This window comes from Scyliorhinus canicula, chromosome 4 (genome assembly GCF_902713615.1).
Source record: "Scyliorhinus canicula chromosome 4, sScyCan1.1, whole genome shotgun sequence".
Taxonomy (NCBI): domain Eukaryota; kingdom Metazoa; phylum Chordata; class Chondrichthyes; order Carcharhiniformes; family Scyliorhinidae; genus Scyliorhinus; species Scyliorhinus canicula.
The window spans coordinates 15376575-15390105 of NC_052149.1; the positions used below are offsets into that span (position 1 = coordinate 15376575).

A 13531-nucleotide genomic window follows, 5' to 3' on the forward strand; every position below is an offset into this window, starting at 1 on the left:
TTTCTGGTTCAGCATGCCGGCGGGATGCTCCATTTCGCCGGCTGCTCAATGGGGTTTCCCATTGTGGGGCAGCCCCACGCCATGGGGAAACCCCCGGGCTGCCGGCAAAACGCAGCATCCCGCCGGCAGACAATCCAGCCCCTGATCTGGAAGAATTATTATTTAATATATTTTTTTAAATTTTAGAGTAGCCAATTCATTTTTTCCAATTAAGGGACAATTTATCGTGGCCAATCCGCCCAACCTGCACATCTTTTGGGTTGTGGGGGCGAAACCCACGCAAACACGGGGAGAATGTGCAAACTCCACACGGACAGTGACCCAGAGCCGGGATCGAACCTGGGACCTCGGCGCCGTGAGGCAGCTATGCTAACCACTGCGCCACCGTGTTGCCCATCTTAAAGAATTATGAAGCTCCAGACCACCTGAACGCGCAAAACAGAAATTTGATGGGTGGGGGGGGGGGGGGGGAGAAGCGATATTATAACTAATGTAACTATGTTGGATAAACAAGTATATATTGTCAATACATTGGATAAAGACTTGAGGAAGGTGTTGTATAAGGGTCTGGCATTGAAAGGGTTAATGTGAACCTAAACAAAGCACCGTACGTATTGTAATGTAAAGCACATAACCCTAGTCTAGGGTTCAGCCTTGTACTAGACAGAGACTTGTGTAGAAGCAAGCATGGAGACAGATCCTAGCTTCGCCCTTTGAACCATAGAACTCCTACAGTTCAGAAGGAGGCCCTTTGAATCTGCACCGTCCCTCTGAAAGAGCACCCCATAACCCCACCTAACCTGCACATCTTTGGACATGAAGGGACAATTTAGCATGACTAATCCACCTAACCAGCACATCTTTGGAATGTGGGAGGAAACCGGAGCACCCAGAGGAAAACTACGCAGACACGGGAAGAAAGTGCAAACTCCTCACAGTCACCCAAGGCCGGAATTGAAGCCGGGCTCCGGACACTGTGAGGCAGCAGTGTTAACCACTGTGCCACCATGCTGCTCTTTTAAAATTAGGACTCATCTATGGGACAGAGATGAGGAGAATTTTTTTCTCTCAGAGGGTTGTCGAATGCTGCAATCTTCTGATACTGTATATATGTACATAGTTACTCGTAGTCAACGAACACTTACTGTTCCAAAACTAGAACATCTTCATGCGACCTATCGAACTACACACATCTTATAACAGTCAGTTGGATCTTAATCATGGCGTTGGTGTAGTAGCATCAGGACCTGGAAAGGGCATATTGCAGGAGGCAGTAGCATTGGCATTGTAACCCCTAGGCATGGGCGCATGTTTACTTTTCTTGAAATGGTGTGTTATCGATTTTTACGATTACATTATAGTTGCTTTTGTACTTAGTCAGCTTCTGGAGTCATTTTAATATTGATTTTTAAAATTAACATCAACTGTTTTAATGTTACAACTTTTACAAATTAGCGAGTAGATAGTTGATTTGTGGTTCTTGCATTGAGCTCTTCAATGTTTAAGTAAAGATGAGCAAAAGTCTTGCACTGATTAAAATGTTACTTTTTGCCGTTCAGTCTCCTTTGTTGTGCCATGCTGGGGGAGAGAGAGGAGATATTCTATCACCCTGGTCACTGTTTAAATTAGAGAGTCACCATCTGCTCTGCCCACAGTCATTACTTCCTTTGCTGGCCCACGAACCTCTGCCTGAAGCGACATCCATGTTGGGATCCTCCAAGTTTTCCATTTCCGTCCAAACCTTGGTTAAGGGTCAGCTATTCCCCCAGGCTGGAGCTGCGTCCTGTGCAGCAGGCCACCACAACCCTTGCCACTTTGACAGGCAAGTATTTAATCATCTGGTTGACCAATGTCCTTTAGGGAAGGAAATCTGCCGTCCTTACCTGGTCTGACCTATACGTGACTCCAGACCCACAGCAATGTGGTTGACTCTTAACTGCCCCTCGAGGGCAATTAGGGGTGGGCAATAAATGTTGGCACAGACTGCGACGCCCACATCCCATGAACGAATAAAACAATATATAAGCCTCAAAGGAAATAATAATTCAGAGCCTGAAGAATAAGAAAAGTTGGTAGGGATTGTACACCGAGGCGAACAAACAATGGGGGTGAATGAAGGAGTGACAATGTGTTCACAATTTGTACAGAAGCAAAGTCAACTGCTGTGTTCAGGGATTTTGAACGTGAAGGTAATGTTTTTCATGTTTTCCGCAATGGCATGGGCAAAGATATTAGAATTTTAATATATAGTCAATCCCTAATGCTGTGAGATTGTTGTCCAGAAGAAATATTGAAGGAACAGCTTCTGATTAGTGAAATTCACTGTGAGACAAAAATAACTCATGTGGCGAAAATAAACTTAAGAGTAGCTTGTAGTGGTTGTAAGGGTGGTAGAAACATTGTCCACTGCAGGGATTCAATTCATTCCAGGGAATTATATAGCTGGATCACAGATAATAGTGATGCCTACTGTGTTCGAACAGCCAGTAGAAAACAAAGCTGGAGAAAAACTGCAAAGGACCATCCTAGGGTGTTTCCAAATTGTGCAATATCGCGATCACAGGCACATAAGATGAGACAAGAGAAGTTACTTGCCCACAGTTCCCACCAGGCTATAGTGTCTCTTGTAACTTGGCCACATTTCCCAGTAGGGTTCAGACCAGAACTACAGTTCTAGTTAATTGAATTGGACCACTCTCGAGAATACAAAGTGGAAATCAATACGTGTTAACTATTATGGAGATATCCACTAGGCTTCCTGAAGATTGACCATGCTAAATTGCCCCTTAATGTCCAAAGATGTGCAGGTTAGGTGCATTGGCCATTCAAAATTGCCCATTAGTGTTCAAAGATGTGTATAGAGTCATAGAATCATAAAATTTACAGTGCAGAAGGAGGCCATGCGGCCCATCAAGTCTACACCTTACTTCAGCCCACATCTCCACCCTATCCCCGTAACCCAGTAATCTCACCTATCCTTTTTTGGACACTAAGGGCAATGTAGCACGGCTAATCCACCTAACCAGTACATCTTTGGACTGTGGGAGGAAACCGGAGCACCCGGAGGAAACCCACGCAGACACGGGGAGAACGTGCAGTCTCCGCACAGACAGTGACCCAAGCCGTGAATCGAACCTGGGACCCTGGAGCTGTGAAGCAAGTGCTAACCACCGTGCTACCGTGCCGTGTAGGTTAGGTGAAGGGGTTATTGGGATATTGTTGGGCAGTGGGCTTTGATGGAATGCTCTTTCAGAGAGTCAGTGCTGACCTGATGGGCCGAATGGCCTCCTTCTGCACTGTAGGGATTCTAGGGGGTGAGAACAAACATGAGGTCTTGGTAGTAATGAAGCTGGGAGAAGAGGAAGGGTTAAAATCTGAAAGTGACTTTCCTCTAATTCATTTGGGTAATGAGGAAGTACTAGAAAATTTAAACAGCTTGTTAAGTTATCTGCCAGATAAGAGCTGAAGGGAATTGGCAGAGTTACTGCAGTCTTATAAATGTATTTATGGGAATAAAATAGGTTGATCAGAGAGAGCGATGCACGAGGTAGATTTGGGGGAAAACAGTTCCCATAAAGCAACATCCAGATTAAATCCAGCAAGTTTATCACAAGTACAGAAGGAAATTGAATTGGGTGGGAGGGTGAGCTGTGAGGAGGATGCAGAGATGCTTCAGCGGGATTTGGACAGGCTGAGTGAGTGGCCACAAGCATGGCAGATGGAGTATAATGTGGATAAATGTGAGGTTATCCACTTCGGTGGCAAAAATAGGAAGGCAGATTATTTGAAGGGTTGTAAGTTGAGCGAAGTGGATATTCAGTGAGGCCTTGGTGTCCTCGTGCATCAGGCGCTGAAAGTAAGCACACAGGTACAGCAGGCAGTAAAGAAGGCAAAGAGTATGTTGACCTTCATAGCGAGAGGATTTGAGTATAGGAATAGAGCTGTTTCACTGCAATTGTATAAGGCATTGGTGAGGCCACACCTGGAGTATTGTGTACAGTTTTGGTGTCCTTACCTGAGGAAGGATGTTCTTGCTGTGGGGAGGAGGGGGGGGGGGGGGGGGGGGGGGGGGGGTTAGGTTTGCCAGGCTGATTCCTGAGATGGCGAGACTGTTATATGAGGAGAGTTAGGTTAGGATTACATTCATTGGACTTTAGAAGAGTGAGAGGGGATCTCATTGAAACGTACAAAGTTCTAACAGGTTTAGACAGGGTGGATTCAGGTGGAGTGTTCCCAGTGGTGGGGGAGTCCAGACCTAGGAGTCATAGTTTGAGGATAAGGGGTAAACCTTTCAGGACTGAGGTGAGAAGAAATTTCTTCACCCAGAGAGTGGTGATTCTGTGCAATCCGCTACCACAGAAAGTAGTTGACGCCAAAACATGGTGTAATTTCAAGAAGGAATTAGATCTAGCTCTTGGGCCTAAAGGGATCAAGGGATGTGGTAAGGGTGGGGATCAGGGTATTGAACTTGATGATCAGCCATGATCATAATGAATGGTGGAACAGGCTCCTCCATTGGCCTCCTCCTGCTTCTATTTTCTATGTTTCCATTTATGCTCCAAATGGCATTACTCACCAGGGACCGGGGTTCAACTCCAGGGGTTGCGTGACTGTCACTGTCTGTGGTTCGTGTCTGCGTGGGTTTCCTTCGGGTCTTCCGATCTCCGTAACAGACACCACCCCAGCTCTTTGCTGAGGTGATAGAGGGACACATCGGCACAGCTGGCAGGTGCTTACCTAGTTAAACAACAAGAGAGTATAAATAAAACTCAGCAACAAGCACCAGAGAGTGATTGGAAGGAGCCTGTAAGAGATAGGGCAGACAGATAATTCTTGGAACAACAGGCACTCTGACTCGTTGTGTAATGTGAGTCGGAAACAAGCAATCGTGAAATTTAAACAATGTACCACATACATGCTTTTCAATGTATAAATGTCCAATTATTTCTCAGTTTGGTAGGGTCCTGCTTCAGAGGCACCCTCTGAAGTAGTGCTCTCCCAATGCCAAATAAATGATCGTTCTGCACCTGAGTCTCACGAGATTATTTTGAATAATAATCTGCTCTACAACAGCATGGGAGCTGCATTGTTACAGGAAGATGAATTTGGAATCGAAAAGCCTGTGGGGTATTCCTCAAGGAACTTAAATCATCATCAACAGAAGTATTCCACAATTGAAACAGAGACTTTAAATTTGGAAGTAGACTTACAATGGTGAATAAAATGGTATATCCATATCATAATGACTGGGAGAAAGCAGAGACAGAGACAAACACAGACACAGCCACAGCCAGCAGCAGAAACAGTCTCTCGGAAACAGGTTATTCCTAAACAGACAGATTTTGCCTTTGCTGAAACTGAAGACGGTTTTCCCGAACATGGTCACAAAACCAGTAATTATTTGCTGGATTTAGCTCGTAGAGTTATATAATATGTGATGTGGTTTGGGACCAAAGGGACGTCTCAAGAGTTCAGAGAACGTAGGTAGTTGGAACTGAGGGTAATTTCCTGCAATACTGTGTGTGTATAGCCATCAGGGTACTTATGTGTTGTTGTGCATTATAGTCCTTGCCGTGTGTTTTTTTCTTTTAAGTTAATAAATATTCTTTACCAATTCAGTGCAGCACGGTAGCACAAGTGGCTAGCACTTTGGCTTCATAGCGCCAGGGTCCCAGGTTCAATTCCCTGCTGGGTCACGGTCTGTGCGGTCTGCACATCCTCCACATGTCTGGATGTGTTTCCTCCGGGTGCTCCGGTTTCCTCCCACAGTCCAAAGACGTGCAGGTTAGGTGGATTGGCCATGATAAATTGCCCTTAGTGACCAAAAAGATTAGGTGGGGTTATTGGGTTACAGGGTATAGGGTGGAAGTGAGGACTTAAGTGGGTCGGTGCAGACTTGAAGGGCCGAATGGCCTCCTTCTGCACTGTAAGTTCTATGATCTATTGGTCACACAATCACAGGACTATTCCTCCCTGATTCATATATTTTTCTCACAGTATATTAAATTGGAAACATTCACCATTAAGAACTTCGAGATGTTCAAAGTTACCCTTCTGGGTTTGCGATACTCTCCCATCTCTGACTAGATAGGAGATAGTCAGAGGTTAGAGAACACCATTGTATATCGTCACCATAAAACATGTTTGAAGAACCAGTCTGACCTGCCTCTAACCTCTGTCTGACAGGTGTGAAGGATGGGCTGCGGTTGGATGGGAAGGGGACGTGGGGGAGGTTGGTGTGGGGGAGAATGATGGCAAGATGAGGATTTCCTTGACTATTCAAAGCCACCAGGTTACATGGCCACATGCACAAACAGATTCAAAAACAGCTTCTTTCCCTCTGTTACCAGACTCCTAAACCACCCTCTTATGGACTGACCTGATTAATACCACACTCCTGTCTGCTTCACCCAATGCCGGTGTCTGTGTATTTCCATTGTGGACCTTGTGTTGCCCTTTTATGTATTTTCTTTCCATGTACTAAATGATCTGTTTGAGCTGCTCACAGAAAAATATTTTTCACTGTATCACGGTACACGTGACAATGAACAAATTCAAATCTCAAATTCAAATTCACCGAGTTGTACTGCTGTGCCACCCTCAATATGTCTCCCCTTCTTCGCCCAACCGCTCTTCACCCCCCCCCCTGTCGATATGATGTCATCTGCCCTGCACCCCTGTCCACATCAATGTGCAGCATTTGGCCTGTGATGTGGGATCCTCTATCCTCACCACCTTTCCCTGTCAACAAGGGTACCGGTGGCTGCCGTTACCCCTGTTAGTGATAGGCTCTGTGATCCCTGTCCTGTTTCCCCCAGTGGGATCTGCTGTGAGTCTCCCCACTGGGTGGGCCTTGTGTTTTCCAACCAACAAGAAGGCACCTAGTTGTGTGGTGGTGACGGTGATCGTGCGCTGCCAGCCGCCTCCATGCTAAGAGGCTGGTTTGTGGGCAGGTGCTGCAGATGGGGGTAAGTGAAGGATGGGTGTGTTTGCTGGGAGTGTAGCTGCAATGTGATGTTGACATTCAATATCATTACCATCGCTGAATCCCCCACAATCAACATCCGAGAAGTTACCATTGATCAGAAACTGATCTGAACTAGCCATATTAATACTGTGACCGCCAGGGCAGGTCAAAGGCTTGGAATCCTACGGCGAGTAACTCACCTGCTGACTCCCCAAAGCCTGTCATCTGCAAGGCACAAGCCAGGAATGCAATGGAATACTCCCCACTTGCCTGGATGAGTGCAGCTCCAACAACACTCAAGTAGCTCAACACCATCCAAGACAAGGAGTCTGTTTGATAGTTCCCCCTTCCACAAACATTCAAACTCTCCACCACCAATGAACAGTAGCAGGCGTGTGTAGCATCTACAAGATGCACTGCAGTAACTTACCAAGGTTCCTTAGACAACACCTTCCAAACCCACGATTACTGCCATCTAGAACAGTGGTTCTCAACCTTTTTTAACCCATGGACCCCTTTTCCTCTTAATTTTTTTTGTGGACTCCCATAGTGAGTAATTAAGTAAAAAATGCAGATTTATTCAATGAGATCCCTGTGGTTGATGCTGCTCAGCGAGTTTTTTTATATTCGGCTCCATCGAGGTCAATGATAGTCGAAGATCACCCTTTTTCACAATGTCGAGTCTATTACGAGCTTTTGATAATAAGTGAAAAACACGACTAAATCCTGATTCAACAAGGTAAGATTATGGAAAAGCTATAACGTAGAGCTGTGCTTTATCCCAGAGTAGTGGGTACTTTTTAGCAGTGTCATTTGTTTTCCATATATCATGCTTCCCATCTTTCAATTTTGCGTGCAATATTTCATCACTTTGTAATTCAATGAGGGTCTCCTGTAAAGAAATGTTATTCATAACTTGAGTTTGGATGAAAAATCTGAAAGAAAAATAGTTTGAATCGAACTATGAACTTTATTAAACATATGAAAACTGCGTTCCAGGCAAAGCAAGGCATATTCTCTTCACCCATAAGTTTATGAATCCCAAGGGAGATTAGTGGGACAATTAGGGCCACAGCAAATGCACCTTTTTGGTTCTGAGCCCCTTCAGCCCTCAAGGTAAATTAGATAGATTATAATCTCTCTTTGACCTTTGTCAGTGCGAGAGAGAGAGAGAGAGAGAGAGAAAGGTGAATATTCATCATGAAAACAAACATCTAAGGTCGCTGCCTGCTACCTGAGAAAAGATGGGTGATTTTCACCTCCGTTTCCTCTAGGTAACTTTAAATTTACGACACTGTCAAATGTAAAGTTTTTTTCTTCTACTTGATTGCCATAAAAAATTCATAGCTACATGAATATTTCTACTTTTAGTATTTTAATATGGCGTAGATTACTGTAAAAATTTTATTCTCAGTAATAACAATTGTTCTGAAGTAGAATTGCTCTATGGACCACTAAAATATCACCGTGGACCCCCAATTCGGTATTTTTTTGTGTGGACCCCCAGTAATGTTACATGGACCCCCAAAGCTGAAAAGTTTTGAGAGTTTTCTTCGCTTCTTGTTCCTCCCCACCAGACATGGCGCCCGGTCCCCGCATGTAAATACTTGCACCGGTTCACGCCCACGTGATTGCATCCTGAGAGGATGGAGCATCAGGTCCCGAACACATTAATCGTAGGCAAATCGGTGCGAAACATGGACTTGCGTGGGATTGCCATCTGGGAGGGGGGGTCAGGGGCGCGAACCTCGATGCAGCATCCCGTCAAAATCGCCACCAGGTGGCAATCCCATTTTCTGTTCCACACGGCGTTCTGCGCCCGATCGCCAATCCCGTTGCCAGTGTCGGGCAGTAGAGAATCCCCTCCACATTTTCCTTAGACGGGCGCAGGGGGACCAGGAGGATTCCTGACTGTGCGAATCAACTTCGGCAGTGAAAATCCGAGTCACTGTTGGTTTCGTCAACCACCAATAAATCAAACCTGATAGCACCTATCTGATAAATGGGTAACACATTAAAGAACTAAATTAAGGAACTATCGAAGGTGAGTTCCCTATATGAAGTCAGATTTCAGTCGTAAAATTCAGAAGTGACCGAAAACACCTTGATCCGATTGAGTATAAATTAGTTTAACTTTCCAAGTGTCACCATTTGGGAGTAGAAGAGGTTTCAGCTCGGCTCCAGATAATGAAATCTTTAGGGGTTTACCTCCTGACTGTGGGATTTCTTATCGCTGTATTTGTTACAAGATGTTCAGGGGTGAAGCTGGTGAATAATGGATACGATAATGTTGTCATTGCTATTAACCCTGATCTTCCAGAGGATCCAAACCTCATCATCAAAATTCAGGTAGGAAAGTTAACTAAACTTTCAATGCAACTGTTGACTACTGTTCACTATTTTGAATCAACGTTACTATAGTTTGGAGGTAGATTTGGATTTATCGTCACGTGTACCGAGGTACAGTGAAAAGTATTGTTCTGCGTTCAGTCCAGACAGATCACTCCATGCATAAAAAAACATGGGGCATACGATAAATGCACAATATAAATACATAGACACAGATATTGGGTGAAGCATATGGAGTATAGTACTACTCAGTAGAGAGGATACGTAGTTCAGTCCATAAAAGAGTCATTCAAGAATCTGGTAGCAGCAGGGAAGAAGCTGTTTCTCAATCTGTTAGTGCGTCTTCTCAGACTTTTGTATCTTCTGCCCGATGGAAGAGTGAGTAAGCCGGGTGGGGGGGGTCTTTGATTAAGCTGCTCGCTTTGCCAAGGCAGCGGGAGGTGTAGACAGAGTCAATGGATGGGAGGTCAAAGAATTGAAAGGGAACAATCTGGCATTCCACAAGATTTTGTTTGTGACCAGTCAAGAGTCTATCGGCTCACAAGAGGTCAGCTTTCTCGATCCTGTTACACAATTCAGTTAATAAGAAGTCTTACAACACCAGGTTAAAGTCCAACAGGTTTGTTTCGAATCACTAGCTTTTTCGGAGCACTGCTCCTTGCTTAGGTGAATGAAGAGGTGGTTTCCAGAAACATTTATGTAGACAAAGTCAAAGATGCAAGATGATACTTTGAATGCAAGTCTTTGAAGGTAATTAAGTCTACAGGTCCAGACGGAGCAACTGGAGAGAGGGATAATCACAGGTTAAAGAGGTGTGAATTGTCTCAAGCCAGGACAGTTGGTAGGATTTTGCAAGCCCAGGCCAGATGGTGGGGGGTGAATGGAATGCAACATGAATCCAAGGTCCCAGTTGAGGCCGCACTCTTGTGTGCGGAACTTGGCTATAAGTTTCTGCTCAGCGATTCTGCGTTGTTGTGCGTCCTGAAGGCCGCCTTGGAGAACGCTTACCCGGAGATCAGAGGCTGAATGCCCTTGACTGCTGAAGTGTTCCCCGACTGGTAGGGAACATTCCTGCCTGGCGATTGTCGCACGATGTCCGTTCAACCTGTGATTAACCCTCTCTCCAGTTGCTCCGTCTGGCCCTTTAGACTTAATTACCTGCAAAGACTCGCATTCAAATATCAGATTGCATCTTTGACTTTGTCTATATAAATCTTTCTGGAACCTACGTCTCCATTCACCTGAGGAAGGAGCAGTGCTCCGAAAGCTCGTGTTTGAAACAAACCTGTTGGACTTTAACCTGGTGTTGTAAGACTTCTTACTGTGCTCACCCCAGTCCAACGGCAGCATCTCCACATCATGACAATTCAGTTACACCATGGCTGACCCGTAGTTTTAATTTCATCTACCCGTCTTCATTTCACAACCCTTAATGCCCTTGCCAAACAAAAGCCTATCATTCCCAATCCTGACATTTGTGTGAAGAAGTGCTTCCTGAGGTCACCCAGGATTGTTTGTGTCTAAGTTTAAGCCCCGTGTTCTGGACTCTCCCACCAGATGAAACAATTTTTCTGTAGCCACCCTGTCAAGCCCTTCAATCACCTGCAACATGTAAAACCCATGAACTTGCTTCAGGTTCTCCAAACAGTGCAGGTCGGCATTTAGTTGAGCCCATATGGATTGCGCAGTCTTTCCCCTGTGGGAAGGCAGCTCGTTATCCCAGGCAGCTTAACTTCAGCTTGACGTGCAACACAGTTTAAGATTCTCCCAAATGTGCACAGGGGAACGCCGGGAATTTAATCATCCAGAACCCCAAATTATCCAGCAGAGAGCTGGGGTGTCTTCCTGTTGCTTAACCAGCCAGAATGACCCCACTGAATAGGGTAGCAATTATCTGGAGCCAAGTGGGAAGAATTTGCAGTGACAGGTCTGCCTCTTCAACCATCCATAATTAGGCAGGTTAGGAACATTGGAGCACAAGCAGATCATTTAGCCCATCAAGCCTGTGCCGCCATTTAAACAGATCATGGCTGACCATCTACCCCTTCGCCATGTTAATAATAATAATCTTTATTATTGTCACAAGTAGGCTTACATTAACACTACAATGAAGTTACTGTGAAAATTCCCTCGTCGCCACATTCCGGCACCTGTTTGGGTACACTGATGGAGAATTCAGAATGTCCAATTCACCAAACAAGCACTTCTTTCGGGACTTGTGGAAGGAAACCGGAGCACCCAGAAAAAATCCACGCAGACACGGGAAGAACGTGCCGACTCCACACAGACAGTGATCCAAACCGGGAATCGAACCCGGGACCCGGGTGTTGTGAAGCAACGGTGCTAACCACTGTGCTACCGTGCCGCCCATATTTTCCCTCACTATCTCCAAATCCCTCATTGACATTAGCATCCAGAGATCTGGGCCGGGATTCTCCCCTACCCGCCGGGGCGGGGGGTCCCGGCGTACCGGAGTGGCGAGAACCACTCCGGCTTCGGGCCTCCCCAAAGGCGCTGAATTTCCGCACCTTTAGGGGAAAGGCCTGCGCCGGAGTGGTTGGTACTCCGCCGACCGACGTGAAAGGCCTTTGGCACCCCGCCAGCCGGTGCGAACGGCTGGCCAAGAGGCCTTCGGCGGTCGGCGTGAGTCCGCGCATGCGCCGGAGCGTCAGCGGCCGCTGACGTCACCCCAGCACATGCGCGGTGGAGGGGGTCCCTTCCGCCTCCGCCATGGTGGAGGCCGTGGCGGCGGCAGAAGGAAAAGAGTGACCCCACGGCACAGGCCCGCCCGCTGATTGGTGGGCCCCGATCGCGGGCCAGGCCACTGTGGGGGCACCCCTCCGGGGTCAGATCGCCCTGCTGCCCCCCCCCCCCCCCCAGGACCCCATGGCCCGCTCGCGCCGCCTGCTCCCGCTGGAACCAGAGGTGGTTTAAACCACGTCGGCGGGAGAGGCCTGACAGCGGCGGGACTTCGGCCCATCGCGGGCCGGAGAATCGCCCCGGGGGCCCGCCGACCGGCTCGGCGTGATTCCCGCCCCGCCGATTCCCGGGGGGTGGGAGAATTCCGCCCCGGTTTTGTTTTAACCAAAGCCGATAACGCACTAACAAAAGTGGACTCCTCAGCCTTGAAAATAAACAACTTAAAAGGAAATAAAAGCAAAATACTGCAGGGGCTGACGATCTGAAATAAGCACAGAATGCTATGGAAAAAACTCAGCAGGTCTGGCAGCGTCTGTGGAGAGAGAAACAGAGTTAACCTTGCGGGCCCAATATGTTCTGAAGAAGAACCATAGTGACTCGAAACGATAACTCCGCTTTTCTCTCTGCAGATCGTGATGACCCAAAAGGAAAAGCCTTTTTGAGCTTGCAATAGCTCCCTGTGCGGTCCGGTACCACATTTTGTTTTGCAATGCACCTGGCACGTACCCTAATTGGACATTTCGCAATGTTAGATGCTCAATATAGATGTCAGATTTTGTTGGACAGGCAGGAGTGTAATAAAGTCATAAACCACTGCATTCACCACCCCACCTGCTCCCATCCACCCACCCACCCCCGAGTCCAATTTTAACGTCCACAACATAAACTGACAATATTCCACACGCTGGAGAAATTGTTGCCGATTTTACCAGGGGAGTACAGTGGTTCAGAAACATTGCAATAATCATGTTTCTTGCAGGAAATGGTGAATTCAGCTTCTTCCTTCTTGTACGATGTCACCAAACATCGAGCTTATTATCGAGAAGTGAAAATTCTACTGCCCATCACCTGGAGTCCAAATGCCAGCTATGAGAGACCAACCACCCAGTCATATGACAAGGTAAACGCTGGAACAATGGCATCGTAAGCTTTACTTTTTTTCTATTTTGTGGGTATTCTGTCACCCGTGCTTACTCTTATTCGTGATCCTCGAGGAAAATTTTAATACAGCAAGGGGGAATACAGCCATGTATTCTTCATTTCATCTATCCCAGTAACCCACTGCGAGCTTTGGAGAATGCATTCTGCTTTACCCTGTCCACGTGCATGTTGGTTTAAAGAGAGTGTTTAATGAAAATGTATTTTGAAATGAAATGAAAATCGCTTATTGTCACAATTAGGCTTCAAATGAAGTTACTGTGAAAAGCCACATTTCGGCGCATGTTCGGGGAGGCTGGTACGGGAATTGAACCGTGCTGCTGGCCTGCCTTGGTCTGCTTTAAAAGCCAGCGATTT

The 13531-nt window shown here is 46.4% G+C and overlaps 1 protein-coding gene across 1 annotated transcript in view; it reads left to right on the forward strand.

Moving 5' to 3' along the window:
* Positions 1-9088: 9088 nt before the first annotated feature.
* Positions 9089-13531, forward strand: part of LOC119964374 (calcium-activated chloride channel regulator 1-like) — a 28666-nt gene continuing 24223 nt past the window's right edge. The window contains 2 exon segments of the mRNA XM_038793767.1: positions 9089-9316; positions 12996-13136. Of these exon segments, the coding sequence (XP_038649695.1) occupies positions 9155-9316; positions 12996-13136 (303 nt within the window). The 5' untranslated portion in view covers positions 9089-9154.